Raw genomic sequence first — 23,091 nt, forward strand, 5'->3', positions numbered from 1 at the left:
GTACAGGAGTACAGTCACAAAACAGCACAGCTAGTGACTGGACTATATACACTTCTGTTAGTTCATTATAATGTCCGCCGGTTTGTTCAAATACATTTTTCAACATGCAGATAATAGTAATATAGTAATACATAGGATAATGTAAAGCGTGTGTACAATCTATTTAAAATTGCCTAATGTAATGTTAATTAACCTGTTAAAATGACATGGCGTAAATGGTCTTTAACTCCTGTCATTTTCTGTGCGTGCGTGTGTGTGTGTGTGTGTGTGTGTGTGTGTGTGTGTGTGTGTGTGTGTGTGTGTGTATAGTTTTGTTTTATTTTGTAAAGTACTGGCAACATTTCTTCTAAATTCCAGATAAAAATACAGAAAATACAGTTACAGAAATTTCAGACCACAAATAATGCAAAGAAAAGAAAACCAGCTCATATTAATTTATAAACAACACAGTACTGATATTTCAACATAGGATGAGTCAGGAAATCCATATTTGGTAGAATAACCCTGATTTGTAATCACAGCTTTCATGTGTCTTGGCATGCTTTACACCAGTCTTTCACATTGCTGTTGGGTAACTTTAAACAAGAGCTCAGATTTGTTTGATGGCTTGTGACCATCCATCTTCTGCTTGATCACATTCCAGAGGTTTTCAGTGGGGTTCAGGTCTGGAGATTGGGCTGGCCATGATAGGGTCTTGATCTGGTGGTCCTTCATTCAGACTTTGATTGACCTGGCTGTGTGCCATGGAGCATTGTCCTGTTGAAAAAACCAATCATCAGAGTTGGGGAACATTGTCAGAGCAGAAGGAAGCAAGTTTTCTTCCAGCACAGTTTTGTAAGTGGCTTGATTCATGTTTCCTTCACAAAGACAAATCTGCCTGATTCCAGCCTTGCTGAAACACCCCCAGATCATCACCAATCCTGCACCAAATTTCACAGCGGGTGCAAGACACTCTGGCTTGTAGGCCTCTCCAAGTCTCTGTCTAACCATTACATGACCAGGTGATGGACAAAGCTGAAAATTACACTCATCAGAGAAGATAACCTTACTCCAGTCCTCTATGGTCCAATCCTTATGTTTTTTTGCAAACTTCAGTCTGACTCTTCTTTGCTTCTCGTTGATGAAGGGCTTGTTTCTAGCTTTGCACGACTTCAGCCCTGCCTCCAGAAGCCTGTTTCGTACTGTCCTCGCTGTGCAATTCACCCCAGCTGCTGCATGCCATTTTTTTGTAGGTCACTTGACATCATCTTACGGTTGTTAAGTGATATTCGAATGAGGTGGTGATCAGCACAGTCAGTAGAGAGTCATTTTCAAACTCTGTGAGTCTGTAGCTGTTGTTGTCCCATGTGTTTGCTGCTTGACCTTGTTCTTATGAACCACAGTTTTGGAAATTTTCAAGATGGAAGCAACCTGATGCTCATTGTGTCCCTGTGCAAGTAAAGCTACAATTGAACCCTTCTTTTCCTCATTAAGAACCTTTCTTTTTAACTCTTTTGGCACGGTCTGTAGCTGTATTTTGACTACACTTACTTTTTGGGTAGTCCTAGCACTGCTTTTCCCATGCAGCTGGTTCTATAACAAGAGAATAGTGAGGATTGCAGCAGTGGTTTTTATACTGTTGCTCATTAGAATAGAATTTTGTTAAGGTGATCACCTATTCAGCATCTCATTAAGTAGAATGAGGTGTGTCACTTAAGGGATTCAACACTTAAATGGAATGCATCTGTACATGTGGAGATGCTGATTTAAGGAAAAAATTGGAGCGGTCTCTTATTTTTACACACACCTATCGTCGGTAGAGGGAGCCACTGTGTCGACGCGTTGTCCTGTGCTATGTCGTCACCACCAATGAGGAAGTACAATGTTTGGGTCGTGATCAGTCCTGCAACGGTCGGGCGACAGAATGAATCGAGTCCGCGTCTCACGTCTGTCCGCGTTTTAAGTGATTTGGCCGCGCTGGAACGAGCATGGCTCGCCCTTAACTGAGAGCGGAGGTGGAGATGCGGATTGCCGAGCGACGCCATGGTGATCGGTTCCTTCTTCAAACTGCTGCAGCGGCAGACGTATACCTGTCTGTCGCATCGCTACGGCCTTTACCTCTGTTTCGGCGGATTCGTTCTCATGATCGCAAGCGCCTTTCAGTTCGGAGAGGTCAGTGTGACGACCCGTGGGCTTTTGTTTCAGGGCTGCGCAGTTTCTCTTTTGTTTAGGAGGAACTGCAGTATGTCTGGCTGTGTGACTAGCAGCTGTCCGGTTTCATTTGCGGCTTCGGGCACACGCTTGCGAGCGCGTTCGCCGTCGCCGCCTTCTTCGCTCCAGTGGAGTTAAACGCGTGTGAGTGAGTGGATTCTGCTGTCTGTCTGGCAGGTGGTGGTTGAGTGGAGTCGGGATCAGTACCACGTTCTTTTTGACTCCTACAGAGACAATGTGGCTGGGAAGTCCTTCCAGACGAGGTGAGCTTCCCATCAGAATGCAATTGCCTTTGTTTAGCAAAGGCTGTGTAACGAACTGGAAATTTCGACTGAGTCATCAGTTTGCTTACATTCGTGTCTCGGTTCTTTCTAGGCTTTGCCTGCCCATGCCCATTGACGTGGTGTACACTTGGGTAAATGGTACAGATAGTGACCTGCTGAAGGACCTGCACAAAGTGAGACAACAGCTGGAGGAGGAGCAGAGGCAACTAAGGTATTACATGCACACACAGATGCTGAGGTATCACACACGCACATGTGCACACAGACGCTGAGTGATTTATTGAATGCGAATGTCATATTGTTAGGAAAATGGCATGACATGATATAAGCACCAAGGTACTTCATTACACAACTGAACTTGTTCATTGGGTGCGTGGATATTTACAATTTGTGATTGTAATTACATTTATGGCATTTAGCTGACACTTTTATCCAAAGTGACTTCCAATCATAGCTGAGTATAATTTGAGCAACTGAGGGTTAAGGGCCTTGCTCAGAGGCCTAAAAGTTGGAACTTTGCAGTGGGTCTTGAACTGGCAACCTTCCAATTGCAAGTTGTAAATCGGTCACTCTCATCTTACTCTATTTTCCTGGATATCAGATCACATAAGGCATTAAAAAAAAAAAAAAAAAAAAAATCAGAAGATGCACCTAATTTTTTTCCATCAGCTGTGCACTTAAAATCGTGTGTTGCATGTTTTTAGGGAGATGCTTGGGAAGAATGGGAGTGACACTACAGAGGCCCCCAAAGGAAGGTGGGAGAGGAAGAGGAATTCCAAGACGTGCAATGATTTCCTCACACATTTCTGCACAGTGGGCCATGAAGGGGAGGGAGTAGGGGCTGATCGTGGTTCATTCTCAGCTTTTGGGCTTTTCTGTCGGCCGCGTTGTTCAGAAGCGTGGCTCGCGGAAAACCGCACAGACGCCGCGCCGGTGGAAAGGCAGGCGGCCGGTCTTACTACCGACTGGGTGCAGTGGCCCTCGGGTCACGTGCCCGTTTAAAGCGGATTATCCCCCCCCCCCCCCGACGCGCCACAGAAGAGTGAGCGGCGCGTTATCTGGTAGCCCATATCTTTCCTGCTTTAGTGATTAATCAGCCGTTCGGGGTCTTTGTGGTTAATCATGGCTGTCTGAAGAATCAAGTGCCTCGTCACATGACTTGCGCTGTTAATCACGATCCTTGTCCGTGGCAGACAGGGCAGGAAAAGATTCCCAAGCCCCTGTGTCTCACCACAGTCCCTTTTCATCTTCAGCCGTGCTTCTGCTCTTTATCATCGCAGACGGGTCTGATGCGGTGTGACGTAGTGTTATTTGGGAGCGACTGCTACCTGCTGAGTTCGTGCCGAACTTGGATGTCGCACCGAGGCCGCGGATTTCCACGCAGCCTCCAAGCATCGCCCGTAGTCTCTGCCACGATGTCATTGCCCTCTTGTCTTTTATTCTGTCTGATGAGCAGATCGCCTCTCTAACGCTGTACGCACCCTAGCTGGACAGGAATTTAAATCCCCATAGAGATAGAAACAAAAATAACACCCACTCCGTGTGGTTTATTTCTGTCAATATGTGTCAGTGCTTTTACAGTTTGTCCCTTTTTCTTATCAGTGAACACTGATTGATCTTTTTTTTTTTATCTTTAGCAATCGGAGGTCATTGTTTCTGTTTTGAGGCTCGTGTGTATAAGTGAATTCTCGTTTCTCCCTTTGTTAGTGAGTTCATTAGGTTTTAATCTCATTTTGTGGCAAACCAGTGTTGTCACAGGTGTGTTGCCATGGAAATGGTTTAAAATCTATACTCACCTTAGTCATTCTTTGCTAGAAAGTAGTCTTTCCTGCAGTATTTTGTTCACAAGCCCTTTGGTGGTGATTTTCGCACAACATTAAAGTCGAGTAGTTATGTCGAATCGTCAACAAGCATATGTTTCAGTTTACTGCAGGCTATATATGTTCAAAATATAGTGTTTTTGACTATCTGGCAGCCCTAGTCACAGTGGTGTGTGTGTATTAGGCCTGAATGCCTGCTCTCTCACTGCATCGTGGCTCCAGCCCTGGTACTGGACCCAGCTCTGCCCGCAAACATCACCGTGAAGGAGCTGCCCTCGCTGTCTTCTGCTCTCTCCTCCGCCAAACAGCTCCTGCAGGTGTCCAAGCCCCTGCTCCCATCCACTGGTGTCTCTGTCCTGCTCTTCCACTCCCAGAGTGAAGGTGGGTCTTACGCTCTCACACACACACACACACACACACACACACACACACACACACACACACACACACACAGAGTCCAAACGTGAAGGTGGGCCTTACGCTCTCTCACACACACACACACACACACACACACACACACACACACAGAGTCCAAACGTGAAGGTGGGTCTTACGCTCACACACACACACACACACACACACACACACACACACACACACACACGCACACAGTCCAAACGTGAAGGTGGGTCTTACGCTCTCTCACACACACACACACACACACACACACACACACACACACGCACACACACACACGCACACAGTCCAAACGTGAACGTGGGTCTTACGCTCACACACACACACCCACACACACACACACAGTCCAAACGTGAAGGTGGGTCTTATGCTCACACACACACACACACACACACACATGCACGCACACACAGTCCAAACGTGAAGGTGGGTCTTACGCTCACACACACACACACGCACACAGTCCGAATGTGTTATTAAAATTTGTGATTCTGTTGTCAGCGGATACGGCTCACTCAGATGTGCAGAAGGACATTCCCAGACACTCAGTCTCCAGGGCCTATCTGGTGAGCAGACCCCATACTCTCCTCACACATACGAAGTCCGCGCTTTTTTCACATCAATATCAAACTCTTCACTTCTGTCAGCATATTGTGTTCTGTTCAGCTAGAGGATGAAATCAATAAAACTACATTTTATACCAATGAAAAGGTTCATCAAGTCTTAAAAGTACCTATTTATAAGTGACTGGTGGAGACCTGATTTCACCTGAAGGGATTTAGTAAGATGAAATTGTTCTGGTTTGTTTTAGATTAGAAGTCATCTGGACCCAGTTTTTTGTGTGTTCCTGTGCGGTGTAGTTTTTTTTATGTTTTCCCATGCTGTCGCCGCCCTGAAGGGCAGCATGACGTGAGCAGGACGTTGACCTCCTCCACACCTGGTGTTCTCTCTCCACAGACGACGGATAAGGAGGCCCCTGGCCTGGTGCGTGTCCAGACGCTGGCCTTCTTGAGCGGCTTCCCTGCCTCCTTTAAAGGCACCGAGCAGCTGAGGGTCAAGCTGCCGACGGCGCTCACCAGCAAGATCAAACAGGCAAGTGGTGAGGCAGTTTCAGAAGAGACCACAAGGTGTCGCCCAATGTTTTGCTTTGCTCTTTTACGCGCGTCAGGCCCATCTCAGAACTGGAGTGTGCCGTTGGGTTTTTTTCTTCTTCTTTAATCACGTGAGGGAGTTAATAATTATAAGCAAAGTACGTAAATCTGCAGAGACGTCCGTCAGTCATGTTCGACTATGTCATATAGTTTTGAAATATCAGTCTAATGATTTGTGATTTTCCGTGAGCTGTGAGTCGTGCCAGTTAAGAGTATTGCCGTGGGGGTGTGTGGGTGAGGGTGTGGGGGTGTGAGGGTGTGGGTGGGGGTGTGCTAGAGTGTGGATAACATCGGAGCAGCTGCTTAGAAGGGCACAGTTCCAGTCTCCACAGAGAGGCTCCAGGCTTTGACTGCCCTTTCAGTCTCTCGTCTGTCCCTTTCCCTCGATCTCGCTGAGCACTTCTGCTCGCTGTGTGCCTGCATTCCTGAGCTCTCCTAACCCCTCCGTCTCTACTCGTCTTTCTTGGCTCTAATCCATATCGCTCCGTGCACGTCCCTTCCTCTGGATCTGCTTCACCCTCACGTTCCCTCTTCTGCTGTCGGCAGCCGCGGGGAGATCATCAAAGTCACGGGCCCGATTCCCAAGAAGCCGCCATATCCCCGTAGTCCAGAACCTAAGGTGTTCTCCTCCGTTTTGCCCTTGTATCTCTCGCTTGGGATCACCTACGAAAGTCAATATTCCGCGGTGCAGTTGCGATGCAGTTCCCGTGCCAGGCGGCTCTGGCGCCCACGCCTGTATCGCTGGGACTTACGGACAGGGCTATCTGTAACGGCCGGCTGTACTGGCACTTAGCGGTAGCGCTTAGCAGATGCCCAGCCCTGACCCTTTCCCATGGTGCCTGACCCTTTCAGCGTGCCTCCTGCCTGAGAGGGTGAAGGGTCGGGGGGGAGGCACTGACTCGAAAAGCAGCTTGAATGTGTGTGTGTGCGCGCTATTCTGGCCCCTGTGCTGCTGTGACCTCTGTGTCTCCTCTCGTCTGCTCAAATATAGTCAAATACTGCTCTGATTTCGCTGTGTCTGTGTGTGTGTGTGTGTGTGTGTGTGTGTGTGTGTGTGTGTGTGTGTGTGTGTGTGTGTGTGTGTGTGTGTGTGTGTGAGAGACAGATGGAGTGAGGGTAGTGCTCGTGCATGCGAGTGTGTCTTTGCACCTGTCTGTGTGTGCCGTCTCTAGGAACAACCTCGCAGCTGCTTCCAGCTAAGAGTCCACAGACTGTTAAGCAGACTGTCTGCTTAAGCGTGGCTGTCGTCTGCCCGACGGAATTGCCCGAACATTCTCGGTTTGTGCGCCCCGCACGAGAGGCCGCAAATTAGACACTCAAACGAATCTGTTTGCTTATAAAGCTGCAGATATTGCGTTACTACAAGCGACGTTTCGGAGGCCGTGCAGGACTTTTGCACGCACCCACGCAAACGTCATCCTCGGCCCTGTCCCAAGCCAGCTTGTCATGAGTTAAGTATGCAGGTGGGATGGGTCCGGCCACGCAAATGTTCCTGGAAGCTGGACCGCGGCGCAAAAGCTGTTGATTTGAAAAGATCAGTACACTCACACACTCCCTTCAGCCTGGATGAGGTTATAAAAGGCGCGTATAGAAGAATGTTAGCTACGGACGTGCGTGTGTGTGTCTAAATGGCGTTATAAAGGTTTGATAAAACAGTTAATGTGGGAGAACCTGAACCTGTGAAAGCACTTCTCACCCAAGGAGCTTGCCGTGTCTGTGCGTGTGCGTGTTTGTGCCTGTGCGTGTCTGTGCACGCACGTGCACGCGTGTACACTGAAGTGATGAAGGTGCTCACCAGGGCGACAGCAGGACCAGATGGGGTCTGTGCACCGAACACAGATGCACATCCGTCCGTGAGATGGTCCAGAGACGTTGGCAGGTCTCCTCCGTGTGCGCTAAACGTGCTCCAGTGACCGCACCTTGTCTGTGCGGTGGTGTTGGAGGATACATGTCCCTGCCAGGCCTTTCTCACCTACACTACACACACAAACCTGCTCCCTTCAGATGTCCATGCTTTATGGAGACGTTATAGAGCTGTAATGGAAATGTCAACTGTTGCATTGTTTGGGTGTTCCACAGTTTGTGGTTTAGTTTATCTAAATATGTATCATAGTTTTGACCCACTTTACATTACATGGTTTGTTTCTGCCTAGTAATGTGGAGGTTGCTGTTACTTAATATGGTGCATGGAATAATTAGGGTTTCCATGATAAAAAATAATACTCTATTGCACATTTGTTTAAAAATAACACAGCCTTTTGTTGTTAAAAGATAATTTGCCTTAAAACATAAAAATCCCTCCCAAAAGTCCTGCAAGGATTCATAAGCATTTTGGAGCTCAGCCTCCTCATCTGAAAGCGTGCTGGCTGAACGGCGTGTTTGCACTCTAAACCGGTTTTACTAGAGTTAGAAGAACTGAGCTCTGTAATCGGGCCGTCTCTGGAGAGCTTGCGCTGCTTCTTTCCTAATGGTCCGCGCCTCTCGTCCGGCAGCTGCAGCTGTACTCGGAGGCAAGCATCGCCCTCCTGCACCTGAACGCGCCACAGGACTTCGCCGACCTTCTCCAGCAAGCCAAGAAGAACCTGACACTAGGGGGCAAGGAGCTGATGGTCCACCCGGCCTACCTGCTCTGGGACCTCAGCGCCGTCTCGCAGGTAGCCGCCGCCGTGCGCTGCAACGCAACGCGAGGGCAAGATGTCAAGGAACGGGCCATGGGCGTCTGACGCTGGTGCTGTGTGCCTCCAGCCCAAGCAGGACGAGGACGTGTCGGCCAGCCGCTTCGAGGACAACGAGGAGCTGCGCTATTCGCTGCGTTCGGTGGAGAGGCACGCCCCCTGGGTGCGGCACATCTTCGTCGTCACCAATGGGCAGATCCCTTCCTGGCTAAACCTGGACAACCCCCGCATTACCGTGGTTACGCATCAGGTGAGCTCCCGCTCGCTGGCCTTTACATGTCATCTCATAGCCTGGGATTCCACTGGTAATGTCCCTATCTGCCTGCACGTGTGTGTCTGTCTGTTTCTCATTCCTCTCAGGAGATCTTCCAGAACGTGTCTCACCTACCCACGTTCAGCTCTCCAGCCATCGAGACCCACATCCATCGCATTCCGGGCCTCTCGCAGAAGTTCGTCTACCTCAACGACGATGTGATGTTCGGCAAGGACGTGTGGCCCGATGATTTCTACAGCCACTCGAAGGGCCAAAAGGTCAGACCTCACGCACTCTTCCCCTCAGCAGGTGCACCTCACGCACTCTCCCCCCTGCAGGTGCACCTCACGCACTCTCCCCCCTGCAGGTGTACCTCATGCACTCTCCCCCCTGCAGGTGTACCTCACGTGGCCTGTTCCTAACTGCGCCGAGGGCTGCCCGGGCTCCTGGATCAAAGATGGCTACTGCGATAAAGCCTGCAACAACTCTGCCTGTGACTGGGACGGCGGAGACTGCTTAGGTGAGCGGGCCTCTTCCGTCCTTCCTGTTTGGTTTGGAACTGTGGCTGGAGTAGGTGGGCAAACACGCAGGAATGACTGAATCCTTCGTGCGCTTGTTTGCTTGCAGGCACAGCGGCTGGCGGCCGTTTTGGAGGCGGAGCCGTCGGGGGCGTGGTGGGCGGAGCAGGGCAGCCCTGGCAGTTCGGGGCTGGCTTAGGAGGCCTGGGGGGCATGGCCTTCTGCAACCAGGGCTGCGCCAACTCCTGGTTGGCTGACAAGTTCTGCGACCAGGCGTGCAACGTGCTGGCCTGCGGCTTCGACGTCGGAGACTGTGGGCAAGGTGAGAGAGAGTGGGAGAGAGAGAGAGTGAGAGAGAGAGACAAGTTGTAGGCAGGGTGAGCGGGAGACTGTGGGCAAGAGTGAAAGAGAGGTGGGGTGGTGCTTTTTTTTGGAAATGATGCAAAAACCAACCATAGATAAGGCTGTTAAGTAGACCAGAACATGAATGTACATTCAACATTACAATGCATTTTATATATGGCTGTTATGTGTTTTATTAATTTATTTATATTTCTGTTTATTGTGATTCTTGTTGTATGTAAAGTTTTTTGTACCCTTGTTCTGCTTGTTGCAAAGAGCTACAAGTAAAAATAATTCATTCATTAATGCAACACATTGGCATTAACTGCAGTTTCAGAGGGTTAAGTGCCAGGTGAAGGCATTTGTTGGGTCAGAAAATCATTCTTTCTGTGTGTGCTTGTGTTTCTGTGTTTGTGTGTGCACACACGTGTATTTGCGTCTGGCTTTGGGTTTGTGTATATGTTTGTGTGTGCGTGCGCGTGCGTTCCTTTTTCATGTGCAAATATGCATTTGTGTTTGGATTTGGTTCTGTGTTTGGGTTTGTGTGCACGCGCGCGCGCACGCGATCAGACCACTTCGGCGAGCTGCACCGCGTCGAGCTGCTGCCGAACCAGACGCACTATGAGCTCCCCCGGGGCGAGCTGCGGCCCTACTTCAGCTTCGCGGGCCTCGCCGAGCGTGTGTCGGAGGCGCACGTCAGCGACAGCCCCGCGCTGCGCCACACCTCCGTCACCAACAAGTGGAAGACCCTCCACATGCTGCTGCTGCCAGGCCACAACACCACCCAGCTCCACTACAACCTCACCTTCCAGGACCACGCCGGCCATGAGTTCGCCGTGAGCTTCACGGTAGCCGTGGACACCCGGCAGATGCCCAAGCTCAACGCCTCGGAGGTGGGCCAGGGGCCCAAGCCCACGGCTGCCGCCCCGGAACCGGAGGTGCCGTTCGCTGACGTGCCCGTGGAGAAGCGGGGCCCCAGGGTGAGGGAGAGGCCTGCCGGGGGCGCGGCGGAGCGTGCGGCGGGCGCACCGGCGCTGAACGTCTCCGCCCTGCCCTACGCTGTGAGGCGTGAGCTGCAGAAGCTGGAGGAGAGCCTGCTCGTAGGGGACATCACCGTGAAGGGCTACAATCTGACCAAAGCCATGTTACTCGGGCCCTTCCGGGACGAAGCGGCGCGTGAGCTGCGGCGAGGCGGGATGGTCTCGCTCGTCCCGGTCAAGGTCGACGCCGAGTCTCCAGGAGAGCGGGACCCCGCCGGGCGTCCGCGGCCCACGCCGGTTGCGCAGGAGGGGGGTGTGGAGCCCCGGAACGGCCACGGGCAGGCAGAGAGGGCACCCCCTGTGGGCCGCAGGCTCCAACGCTACATGGGCTCCGAATGGAGCTTCCTGCCATGGGAAAAAAAAAAGTTTTTCCAGGACCTTCTGGAGGTGAGTGATCTGAGATACCCAGAGGAAAATGGTCCATTACAAGAGAGACAGCTCACCGCAAAAAAAACCCTCCCCGACTGTCCCTCCCAGGAAACAGAACGGCTGGAGATGGAGTTGTCCTACAAAGCCGACAGGAGTGCCACTGGCCGGAGGCTGCAGGACACCTTCGCCGATTCGCTGCGCTACGTCAACAAGCTTCTGAACGGCCAGTTCGGTTTCACGTCACGCAAAGTGCCCGCCCACATGCCGCACATGATTGACAGGCTCGTCATGCAGGAGCTGCAGGACACGTAAGAGACGCAGTGCGCGTACCCGCGAGAGCTCGTAGGAGACGTTGTTGCCTCTGCATGAATTGTTTACCATGGCTGTATAATGGCGATCGTAAAATGAGACAGCGATCTTAAAATGAGACAGTTCCAGTCTCTTTTTGTGATCATGGTGCTTTTGGGGTTACTTTCTGATTCTCTGTTGTGAACTGTCTCTCTGCTCTGCATCTTTCTCCATCTCCTCCACCTTCTCAGCTTCCCTCAGGAGTTCGACAAGACCTCCTACCATCGCGTGCGCCACTCGGAGGACATGCAGTTCGCCTTCTCCTATTTCTACTTCCTGATGAGCGCGCTGCAGCGGTTCGACGTCTCCCGGGTCTTCGACGAGATTGACACAGACCGCTCGGGCGTCCTGTCCGACCGGGAGATCCGCACGCTGGCCACCCGCATCCATGAGCTCCCGCTCAGCCTGCAGGTACTTGCTGCGGCCTTGGTGGCGGCCCCTACTGGACGGGAGGACTGACGGGTAAGGTGTCGCAGTCAGGGGCGTGGCTTAGCAAGACGGTACTGAAGGCTGACTTTATGCCGACGAACACAAAACAACAGTCATCACCGTCTCTCCCTCGACTGACGTATGCTTATCTGCTTGGGCAGAAGAAATACTTTCAGAATTCACAGCTCAATGTGCTCAACCCTCAATCCACACACTCCACGCACTCTTCAGTAATAAAGCTAAGCTGCTCCAAACACCTTTGAGGACGTTGGGCAAGCAATGTTGTGCCGCTAAGCTCCTGTCTTTATGCGCTTGTGTCCAGGACCTGACGAGTCTCGAGCAGATGCTGATAAATTGCTCCAAGGCTCTCCCAAGCAACCAGACCCAGCTGCACATGGTCAGCCCCACCCAGGAGTCCTACTACGACCCCAACATGGTGAGAAAGCTAGTCAGAGCCTTCTTCTTGGCCATCTTGTGGCGGGTACTCGAGGTTCCGCAGACGCGACGCGTAGGTCGAGACCTGACGTTGTTCATACGAGGCTCTTGCGTCCGGAGGCGGCGCGGGTGGCTCCGCGTCCCGCCGTGGCACAGAAGAGACCTTTGCGCGTAACGTGAGTGCTCTCTCTCTCTCTCTCTCTCGTTCCTTGTGTGCAGCCTCCTGTCACTAAAGGTCTGGTGATTCACTGCCAGCCGATCGTGGAGAGGATTCAGAAAGCTTTCAAAGATCAGAACAAATACAAGTAAGTGAAACGCGGCACGCGGGTCACGAGACGCGAGATGTCGGCCGACGCTGAGCAGTGTTCCTTTGTCATCCGGATTAGGTTTGAGATCATGGGAGAGGAGGAGATCGCCTTTAAAATGGTACGGACCAACGTGTCCCATGTGGTGGGCCAGCTGGACGACATCAGGAAGAACCCGAGGTAGGCGGAGCGTGCGCAGACCCGCTGCTTCGCCGTCCCGCGGCACCACGTGCAAGCGTTTCTCATCGCCCCCTTCCGCCCCCGCAGGAAGTTCGTCTGCCTGAACGACAACATCGACCACACCCACAAGGACGGCAGCATGGTGAAGGCCGTCCTGAGGGACTTCTACGAGTCCATGTTCCCGCTGCCCTCGCAGTTCGAGCTGCCGCGGGAGTACCGCAACCGCTTCCTGCACATGGCCGAGCTGCGCGAGTGGTGAGAGGCCAGGAGCTGGGCGAGGCTTGGGGCGGGGTTTGGGGTGAGGCTTGGGGCGAGGCCGGGGGGATGGGAGATCGCAAAGAGACCAGTCTCTCAACAGAGGCCAGGCTGGGCGGGAGGGCCTCTGGTGAGGGCTAGCAGAACCGTTTAACCTCGAGCTGCTTCACTAAGCTCTGACATTGCTGCAAAGAGATGGAAGATACGTTTCTGCACTTCAAAGTCACTAGCAGGAGCGGTGATCATTCTTGGAGGGGCATGTGACTTTAACCGAGGTTAGGTGTTGGCCGTTAACAGCTAACCCAGTTAGGAGGATTGGTCTTATCATTTAAATCAAATTTAAATCAGAGCAGCTTTAAAAGTGACACAAATGCGACTCGGGAAAATGCGCAGGAAATCACCACTACTTAAAAATATTGTTTTAAAAGTCATGCATCAGATGCTATACCACAATATGATCTACTGTGCAGACATGTACAGACATGTTCAGTTATGCTTGTGTGAGTTTATAGCGTCTTTGTTGCTAACTCCTTTTGGATGACAGAAGATTATCATGGCCGATAGCTGCCAACAGAGGAGGAATTCTGGCAATAAGAGGGCGCTTGAAGCTAAATGTGTTTATGTATCCATGCGTGCGCTTGGATTTTTACGCTTAGAAACTTCAGACAGCCTCACTAACAGAGGAAGATGTGAAGAACACCTAGCAGCTGAGAGCGGCAGACTCAGTTCTCCGTGTGAGAGCTTTGTGGAAAGTTTCAAAGTTTTACGGTAAAGTTTGTATAGTTTTAAAATCTCAAACCGAAGCATTAACGTTTTATTTCTTTGATTATGGATAGGATTAGGATTAAGATCGCAGGCTATGATGGGATTAGGAGAGAGTGCAGATAATGGGTAGAATTAGGCATGGGGTTAGAGGTCAGAGCTTCATGTGTTCTGTGCTTAGGTCTGTGATTGGTCCTTACAAGTATAGCAGTATAGATGAGTCTGTGTGTGTACTCGTCTGTTTGCGTGCGTCGGCGTCTATGAGAAGACCAGTTGGTTAAGGCAGGCGAAGAGGACGGTGTCCTGAAATAGTCGTGTGGGGGGGTGGGGGGGTGGATGTGGGCTTGGGTGTAGCTGGGCAGAGTACACTGTGCTGACATGGCCTCACTGCCTGACTTCCTGAGTATGAGCAGCCATGTGCAGCAGTCAAGAGTTTCCATCTTGCTTCCTACACACACACACACACACACACACACACACACACATCCCTGGGGAGTGGCGACAGGGAAGTGATAAGCATGTCGCAACGTCCTGGCGTGCTGATGTCAGCCCGTCACGTCTGGCACATAGTGGGATGACATCGTGCTTTGAGCAAATGGAAAGGACGCCACTGTGCACTGCCAGCTGCCATGGCCTGTCTCGCCGATGGGAGTGTGGCAGTGGGTGGGAGAGGAGCACCCTGGGAACGTATGCTAAGCTAGTTCTTGTGCTCACCTGCCTTTCAGGCGAATCTACAGGGACAAGCTGAAGTTCTGGACCCATTGCGTGCTGGTGACGCTGGTGGTTTTCACCGTGGTCTCCTTCTTTGCCGAACAGGTCAGTGCTTGGCAGGCTTTCTAACACCAGATGACTTGGGAAAACACCCTGATGCTGAGAAGTTCGTTTTGCACCTCGGTGTCTATCTGAGAACGCCCCCTATTTATAGATGCGCTCGGCCTGATTTTGTTAATGGTGATGTAAGTGGCCGTGACGGACTGACATAGGCCTGGCCAGGGATGAAGCATGCAGGGAATGGCTGCCTTGTGATTGGATCCATGAGGGAGAGCTTCGGTTTCCCCCTTGTTGATCCCGGGAGAGGTTAATCATCCCAGTGAACTTTTGGGAGGGGGGTTTAAATCTTACTCTGTGTACAAGGACAGGAAAGCAATTATGTCACACTCTGGAGGTGGTGCATTCTCGCAAGGTCCTCTCTGACGTTTTTTCTTTCTCACGCGAACACACGCGCGAACACACTGTGCGGCCGAGCACAGAGAGCGACGACAGAAGCCTTCCGTAACAGAACTCTTCCCTTTGTTTGCTTCTCTTGGACTGACAACGCCACGTGTGCCGCCTGGCACCAGCACTGACCCGAGGCCAAGGAAGCTCACGAAAAACACACAGTCGTCTGACCTTCCTTCAGCTTGTGTTTTCTTTTTCCGAGTGTGTTGCGTATCCAAATGACACGTCCTTAGCAGCGGCTATAGATGGCGCACCTGTGCGATGTCACTTCCTGTGCTGTTCTCTCCGTAGCTGGTTGCGCTGAAGCGCCGTCTCCTGCCCCGGCGCAGGGTCAGCAAGGAGGCCAACCCCGTGCGAGTGTGAGGACGATGGGACGCACCGCTCACATACCCCGAGAGCTTCCTGCCTTCCGTCACGCTCCCTGTGAGGGGCTGAAGAGTAGCGAGGCGGGGACCCCCCGTACATCCATACACACACATACAGATACACTGACGAGACATCATGAAGCCATAATTAATGGTCCTAAGAAGGTGAGAGCCACTCAGAAACTTCCTGGTCATGTTTATTTTGAGGGACCAAAAGACTCGCATTCAAGAAGACGGCCCTCGCGCACGAGGGCGACAGCGAGACGCTGCTCTGCAGGGGACGAAGAGACAGTCCCGAGGAACAGACGCACTCCAGTTGGGTCCACTTTGTATGATTATTGTTGTGACCCGCATTTTACATGAAGGGCGAAGGCAATTGTCTGATGAATGTTACGTTGTATACTTTGTTGAAACAGAACATGGGGAAATATGAGGACCTTAAATGATGGGGTGATGATTGTGACTGGACTGGTGTTTAGATGATCTTTGTCTTTTTATTGTTATTGTCACTCCGTGTGTTGGGCCTCCATCTCAGTGCCTTGTGTCCTGTATAAATGAAGCCAGTGAACTTCAGTTCACTGCTGTCTCGTCACTGAATGTGAGTGAGCCAAAAATAGCACAACTGAAATGTTAAGGGACTGCCACAGATCATCTGGGCCCTAATGAAAACTGGTTGGCCTTTGTCTTCCATTCTTTCTAATGCATGTTGGTGAGACCCGTAACTTAGCTTGAACCCATATCTGTCTGCGTCTGTGTCTGTCTGGGACGGGTATGAAATTCAGATCTCGCAGCATGCTGTAGAGGCCTGCGTTTCTCTTTTGGCTTATCTTGCATCCGTTCACACCCTTCCACGTGAAATCTGCTCTTTTTAAATCGGATTTGGTGCTTTTCAGACCACAATCGCAAGCTCGTACTTTGTCTAAAACGGGTTCGAGCATCGGATGTTTCCAGAGCAGCTCAGATTAGTCAACCAGCCCGAGGTCAGCGTAGTAGCATGCTTTCCTTACCCTGCTAGTCCTGTTAACTCCGTCAGCTCCACCTAGATAGGACGAGTGTGGCTGATGGAGTTGTGCCATGAACGTCGGCTTACTCGGTTCGTTTTGGAATCAGCCATGTGCAAAATATTGGGGGGAAAATACCTGCGAATGTTCACAGATCTGCACAAGCTGTCTTTAGAACATGCGTTCCCTCCGTTCTTCCACTGAGGCCATACACACTTGAATACTTGCTTATCAAGTTAACAAGCTTTTTATTTTTTATTTTTTATTTTTTTTTGAAAAATGCAAAACAATAGGAAAAGGTTGTATATGATGGTGAGAATGTATTTGTCATTGTCACGTTTTTTTTTCCATCATCTTTTATTTAAATGTGAAGTTCACTGAGCGCATTGAATGTTTTTAGTACTGGACCTTATTGAACGAGGTCCGCTTTTAACAGCTTACTTGAGAGGAAACGGCCATATTTGAGCGGTGAGCCACTTTTAAGTTTTACCTTAATTGCTTGGTAATTTGCTTATTTATTTCTTCCTATTGGCTGTTAAAAAAAAAAATTCCAATGATGTAAAGATCCATTAAAAGGTATTCAGAAGTGTATGACCTAAAGTTGAAAATCGCAAGTTTTTTGTTAAATGTAAGTGCAAGTAGCAGATATGCTTTACAAATCCCTGTGCATAGATCTGTCTTGAATTAAGTGTTACCAACCTGCTGAGCCAAATCAGCTTATGAAAATTTGACTTCACTGAATATTAAAAACGATTGTGATTAGAAATCGTTTTAGACTGCATCAAGCGCTACACGGGTTTCAGTGTTTCATGGGCGGTATCAAGGTATAACGGTATACCTGGGTATTTACAAATGCCGAGGGAATGATTTTCGGTACGCTCATTTCTATTAAACTGATACGGTTTATTTGTATATTTATGGAAAATATAAACGAAATTAAACTATTACAACAGGGAACGGAAGAATTATTCGGAGTTAGAAAAGATACAGTTCTGGCGTTTAACAGTGACCGTTGGCAGTGTTGGTTTTAGCCGGATGTGGCTTATCTTGTTGAAAGCCAGGTGTTAAACGGAGCACGTTGGCGGTTCTGGCGCGAAACGTGAAAACGTGTAATATCTACAGTTTTGAAATGCATATGGAATTTACAAGAAAATCGGCAAATGTAAGAATATTTTTATAATATGTTGGCTCTTTAAATGGCTGTTTAAATGGTTCAAGTAAAACCTGCTTTTGGAAAACAACTCCGGTGGTAAACATATGTCTTACATTTACATTTTCTTCTGTATTCTTCATATTGATTTGTATTAATTTTGCTCCTCTCTGGATGAAAAGATCGATATCATAAAAAGACGCATGAACGCCACAGGAAGGGACCTGCAAAGGTTGACATCCCCAAAAGCTCACCGTGGACAGTGCCTCGATGCTGCAAGAATAGGCTGATTTACAAAATAGTGTGACACCACCACAAAACTGTATTACACAAATTACAGAAAATTTATTTAGATCAGTAGCCCTTTGGGAGGAGATATTCAAAGCAGGCAGTGTTGGGAGAGTAAGTGCATCATGGAACAGGCACAAGAGCACCTTAAAAGTTCATCGTCCCTAACCCGCAGTGTTTAGAGCTCTGCTTGTCTGAACTCGGAGTTCAGGGTAGAACGAACTGCAGATACAAACAGAATGCAGATATTTCACTTGCTAGAGGTGGGGTAAACGACTCTACCCAAGGGCCCTTCCTGCTTTTAGCACAAACCCAATCCTCATCCAAGTACCATCAGTCCTTGACAATTACAAACCAGACAGGTCTCTTTAGTCCAAGACCTGAGTTAATTTCACACCTAATCCAGTTAAATTGTTACAATAAATAAGAACAAATGCTAAAATCACTGGACAATCACATAAGAAATTTTTACCAAGCAACTGTTGCCTTTTTTGGGGGTGGGGTTTAGGATATGGATTAGAAAATGGGCAGTTTCGCTGTTATGGAATGTCAGAAGATCGTCGTTTTCTGGATATAAAATGAACAGAAATGCTACGTTAAAGACAACATGAGCTTTTGGGACAGAAACACTGCAAAATATACAAAATGGAGTGCCATCAATGGCAGGCAGTTTGTTAGTACCACTGCATGGAATCGACCCAAAATGTAGCAGTAGATTATTATTTTTTTTAAAGATTTTGATAATTTTACATGAAGCGATGGGGGCTCGAAAAACACTTAAAATTTGGATTTCATTGATACAATTGGCCTATAAGTTATCAATGTTAGACAAAATGTAAAAATCTTTACAGCCAAATTACCTGGCATGACTACAAAGAGGTCACTAATGTAATGTTTTGGTTTTAGTTCTGGATTTTTAAAAATGTCATTCTGCACATTCTTCTTAATGTTAAATACTGACAGATAAATCCTGATGCAATGCTCTAAATGTAAGAAATTTGAGGTTTTATTTTATCTGGTTATGTGTCTAAGACCCTATTTACACAGATGCATTTATATCGTTTAGTATCTGGGTGCAAATTATCTAAATCCACCTCCTGAAGTGGTTTGAGTGATCAGATGTAAGTCTTATTTTGAAAGTGCATTTAGTCCTTCAGTTTTATGTGGTTTAATACTTATATGGATGTAATTCTGATACTCAAGAGGAATGGAACGACCAGGTGTAATCGGGGTCGAGTGTTTAGTTTTTATCCAGAGTGATGGAAGGTTTAGCAAAATGTTGTCCATGCAAAACTGGAAGAGGGTAACGGATTCAGTTTAGGTGTTTTAGACAACAGTTCTCACACTGTCAAGGCTGCTGTGGTTTTGGTTCTCCTGCTCTGGTTCAAGAAGTGGGGCGGTGTCTTCAACTAGCCCCGCCTCCTCCTCCCGCCGGGCAAATTGTCAGTCTTTGTGGGTGTTGCCCTGCTTAGTGATGCTGAAGACCTGGATCTGCAGGTGGGCGGCAATCTGCAGACACACACCAGTGCAGTACCGCACCAGGTCCAACAGGGACAGGATCTGTATAACACACACACAAAGTCAAGGCTGAATTCACTAGAAAACAGACTGTCTGTTCAATTAAAAACAGAACTACAGACAGTTCTATCAGCTAATACATGTGAGAATACAGAATACAGCAGTAGTGTGGCACGCACTAACATAAACATTTGAGGATGGTTTTAGTTGATATCACATAACCAAACTACTGAGAATGGACTGCTTGAAACAACATAATCAATTACAATTGCTGCAATGTTTCAGTGTCTGACATCTAGTACAACATGCCTACCGAGATCATGCCAAGTACCTCACATGGTGCCATTAATGGCTGATGGAATAACTTGTAACATTAATTCTAGTATCTTGTAAGCATTGTTATTAAAAAATAGAAATAAATTCAAAAACTGACTGATACACAAATGATTATATTAGATTTATTGCATATATCCAATGTATTCTACATATATCCTGACATTACATGATGCTATGATATTTACTTTAATTTTCAATGTCCTACAAGCTACATATACTATACTATTTATTTTGTTTTAAGCAGAATTGTTAACTTATCCATATCCGCATTACAATCCCTTCTTCTTAATTAAAGGTGCCATAGGATGGAAAACCGTTTTACCCTGGTATAGTTATGTAAGGAGGATTAAGACATACCGTGAACCTCAAACTCTGTTGTCACCTCATTCAAATGTAAATTATGCATAAGCAAAAATGGGGTCATAAAACAACACTGCAGAGAGTTCCAACTTCATGTTAATCACAGGTGTCAAAGTCAAATACCTTCTGTGTAGACAACAGAGAATGATTTAAAATACTGAATAAATGCATTTATGGCATCTTCTGAGAGTTTTTGCTGGAAGGTTTACAACTGAGGAAGAGCGTCCGAGCCTGCTGATTTCTCTAAACCCCAGCACGTTAATCACACAGACAGTGCTTACTCGTTGCATGGCTGGCAGCTTTTTGTGGGTGGGGTTCTGGCCATCCCCTCCTCCACCTAGCAGAGAATGCCAGCAGCTCGAGTACAGCCCGGTCACCAGCAGAGACTCACCAAAGCAATCCAGAGGATGATATGTTCATCGATAAAGCTGTTGAAGTACTGGTTGAGGAAAAGGAGTCCAGGGCCAATGAAGGCTGTGTCATGGAGGTGAAGCTCACTCCTGGTCATGTGCGCCACCTGGAGAGGACACATGAAGCTGTCAGGAAGTGCAATAGCGATGGCCAATGCTGTTTAGAGCAGTTTTTCCCAGCCCAGTCTCACCACATGACCCACAGTTTTGTCTCTCCCAGGTCCCAAAACACACCAGGTATCTTACAATTATGACTGAATTGTATGTGAGCAACTGAGGGTAAAGGGTCTTGCTCAGGAGCCCACCAGTAGCAACTTGGCAGTAGTAGGGCTTGAACCAGCATCCTTCTGATTACTAGTCAAGTACTTTAACAACTGAGCTATCACTGCCTACCCAATCATGACTATGGAGTTAGACCCCTCAGGTCATAAAACATGCTGACGCTCGATTCCTGGGCTCAACAAAGGAAAGGGTAGCAAAGGAGAGGTCAGAGACCCTCAGCAGTGGTGCTCACCACCAGCTTGTTGGAGATCTTGGCGATGACCATGCCAAAGGCGAGGATGTAGAGGCAGGGGTGCTGCTCAAAGAGCCGGCTGGAGGACTTCTTGAAAATGATGAAGGCTAGGCAGAGGATGAGGCTGATGTGTAGGCCGGGAGACAGCACGCTGGTGTCCTACAGGAAAAGAAGGAACAGATGACAGCTGCGCACTGCGCTTACGAAAACTCTCTGCTGCCAGTGATCACGTTCCTGCACACTTCCACATAAGCGCAGAGCATTACAACACAACGAAAGAAATGACTCCTCTCTTGGTATACACGTGCCCACAACCGGAGCAGGAACAACAGCAAAACGCCAATCAAAAAAGAAATTTGTAGTTAACAATGGTTCGGTTGCTAAAACCTAATTCCCCACCGTGGTGGACTACTGAAACAGTTCTAGTAGATGAGAAGGAAAACACAAAATGTCTTACAGCCACAGTGGAGCCATTCTTGCCCACGCCGCCGCTCAGGATGACGGAGAAGTAGTTGAACATGGAGAGCAGGAACCCACCGATGATGCCCAGTACCGGGAAGATTTTCAGCTTGATGCCAAGCACGGGCAACTAGGGCAAAATGAAAGCGCAAGCCGCCATTGGCTCATTGAAAGAGCAGGCTGCCATTGGGTCCATGGGTCAAATGGCTGCTCATTTCTCTTTGTCCCCTTTCAGGCCTCTGAAGCCTCGCGACTATATTTACCTTGGCAGAGCCTGTCGAGTTTCCGAGAGAAGCATAGAGTAAAAGCGAGAGAGAGGGTCTACGTAACGAATGTGGTGAGAGCGCTCGGGGGATGTGATTTCTGAGGTTACACCTAAACGCGCTTCTGTAATGTCCACCGTCTTTGCATCATCAAGAGCGATGGTTCACAGTGGACTAGCTTTTTGACAACACCAAGACTGGGTCTGTGAGTGTTCTGAAAGGATTGTAAACCTTCTGCAAACTGGCTGACTGATTGACTGTCTGACTGTCTGTCTCTGTCTCTGTGTCTGTGTGTGTGTGTGTGTGTGTGTGTGTGTGTGTGTGTGTGTGTGTGTGTGTGTGTGTGTGTGTGTGTGTGTGTGTGTGTGTGTGTGTGTGTGTGTGTGTGTGTGTGTGTGTGTGCATGGTCATACCGTAGTCTCCCAAAGACTCACTCCCCCAAAGGCTGACATCAAATACATGATAATGATGGCAATCTGGACCTCCGTCACATCCACACTAAGTAAACAACAAAAAATGAGTTAAAGAAAAAAATCCAAGTGAACATTTTTTTGCATCTGTGCACCAACTCTTCACTCACCACCCACTTTACTGACACCTTGTGAAGTTGGGGACTACAGTTGGAACTTGGAGACTATTGTGAAATTGGAGACTACAGTCTGTTTTTTGCCATTCACAGTTTGTGCTGACTGTTGACGTCAGTTTCTGACTGCCACAAAACTGCCCTTCAATGGATGTGGTACAGGATGGCTGGCAAACTGCATGCCAGCAGATGGCTAAAGCACTACTAGGTTATACCTGATTTTCTAAAAGTTTCTCTGTGTGCACTGTATATCTGTGATTCTCTGAAGAGCAAACAACGTTGCTCTTATCAGGACACTGTACACTTAGTACTAGATAACAATAGTCAAAACTTCCATCCGCAAGGACGGACGGGAACCAGCGCCCGTCCTTGTGACGTCCCTTCTAAGAAGGGGCTACGGTTCCCTCAGAGAAGTGCATATTGGCTGCCTGCTGATTACTCCGATCAACCCGAAATCAATCCAAACATCCAACCGTATGGAAACTTGCACCTAAACAATTTATCGGCTCAGCGAGCCTAAGAAAATGGTCAGTGGGTGTAGGTGCAAGGTACGTGTGTGCAACAGAGTGGGTAGTGACTGTGGTTAGTCATAACAAAAACCACATAAACGCAACGTGCGATAGTAAACACGGAAGACATGTGACCTCCGTTACTCACATGCCAAAGCGGAGCGTTCCTGACACGTATGTCTGCCAGTGTGCACAGAAGAACATGACCATGCCCACGAACCCACAGAAGAACATCCAGTTTGGGTATGCGCCCATGCCAGCACATATACATGTTCCCACAGCAACAAACACTGCACAGGAAGAAAGAGGACAGGGCCATAGCAAAGTTCAGGGGTCAAGAACGG

General features: G+C 48.7%; 2 protein-coding genes across 2 annotated transcripts in view; one reads left to right on the forward strand and one right to left on the reverse strand.

Annotated features, from left to right (window-relative positions):
- The first annotated feature begins 1,856 nt into the window (after positions 1-1,856).
- Positions 1,857-17,598, forward strand: gnptab (N-acetylglucosamine-1-phosphate transferase subunits alpha and beta). Its single transcript, XM_035520228.1, has 21 exons — positions 1,857-2,151; positions 2,368-2,453; positions 2,566-2,685; positions 3,179-3,229; positions 4,479-4,675; positions 5,213-5,277; positions 5,669-5,803; positions 8,355-8,516; positions 8,608-8,787; positions 8,898-9,068; positions 9,187-9,310; positions 9,418-9,630; positions 10,221-11,077; positions 11,168-11,367; positions 11,599-11,818; positions 12,159-12,272; positions 12,491-12,576; positions 12,658-12,756; positions 12,844-13,011; positions 14,499-14,589; positions 15,283-17,598. The coding sequence occupies exons 1-21, from the start codon at positions 2,023-2,025 to the stop codon at positions 15,352-15,354; spliced, it is 3,540 nt and encodes a 1,179-aa protein (XP_035376121.1). The 5' UTR covers positions 1,857-2,022; the 3' UTR covers positions 15,355-17,598.
- Positions 17,599-17,828: 230 nt separating this feature from the next.
- Positions 17,829-23,091, reverse strand: part of chpt1 (choline phosphotransferase 1) — a 10,608-nt gene continuing 5,345 nt past the window's right edge. The window contains exons 3-8 of the mRNA XM_027027004.2: positions 22,896-23,037; positions 22,069-22,153; positions 21,391-21,522; positions 20,934-21,092; positions 20,401-20,526; positions 17,829-19,355 (exon numbers count right to left, since the gene is read on the reverse strand). Of these exons, the coding sequence (XP_026882805.2) occupies positions 19,239-19,355; positions 20,401-20,526; positions 20,934-21,092; positions 21,391-21,522; positions 22,069-22,153; positions 22,896-23,037 (761 nt within the window). The 3' untranslated portion in view covers positions 17,829-19,238. The remainder of the gene's footprint in view (positions 19,356-20,400; positions 20,527-20,933; positions 21,093-21,390; positions 21,523-22,068; positions 22,154-22,895; positions 23,038-23,091) is intronic.

Source organism: Electrophorus electricus, chromosome 2, assembly GCF_013358815.1.
Source record: "Electrophorus electricus isolate fEleEle1 chromosome 2, fEleEle1.pri, whole genome shotgun sequence".
NCBI classification, from domain to species: domain Eukaryota; kingdom Metazoa; phylum Chordata; class Actinopteri; order Gymnotiformes; family Gymnotidae; genus Electrophorus; species Electrophorus electricus.

Excerpts from the sequence above, each read along its gene's own strand:
- gnptab (XM_035520228.1), top strand. The coding sequence starts at position 2,023 with ATGGTGATCGGTTCCTTCTTCAAACTGCTGCAGCGGCAGACGTATACC. Across the intron at positions 2,686-3,178 it reads GAGGAGCAGAGGCAACTAAG|GGAGATGCTTGGGAAGAATG; the intron begins GTATTACATGCA and ends GCATGTTTTTAG. Across the intron at positions 5,278-5,668 it reads CAGTCTCCAGGGCCTATCTG|ACGACGGATAAGGAGGCCCC; the intron begins GTGAGCAGACCC and ends CTCTCTCCACAG.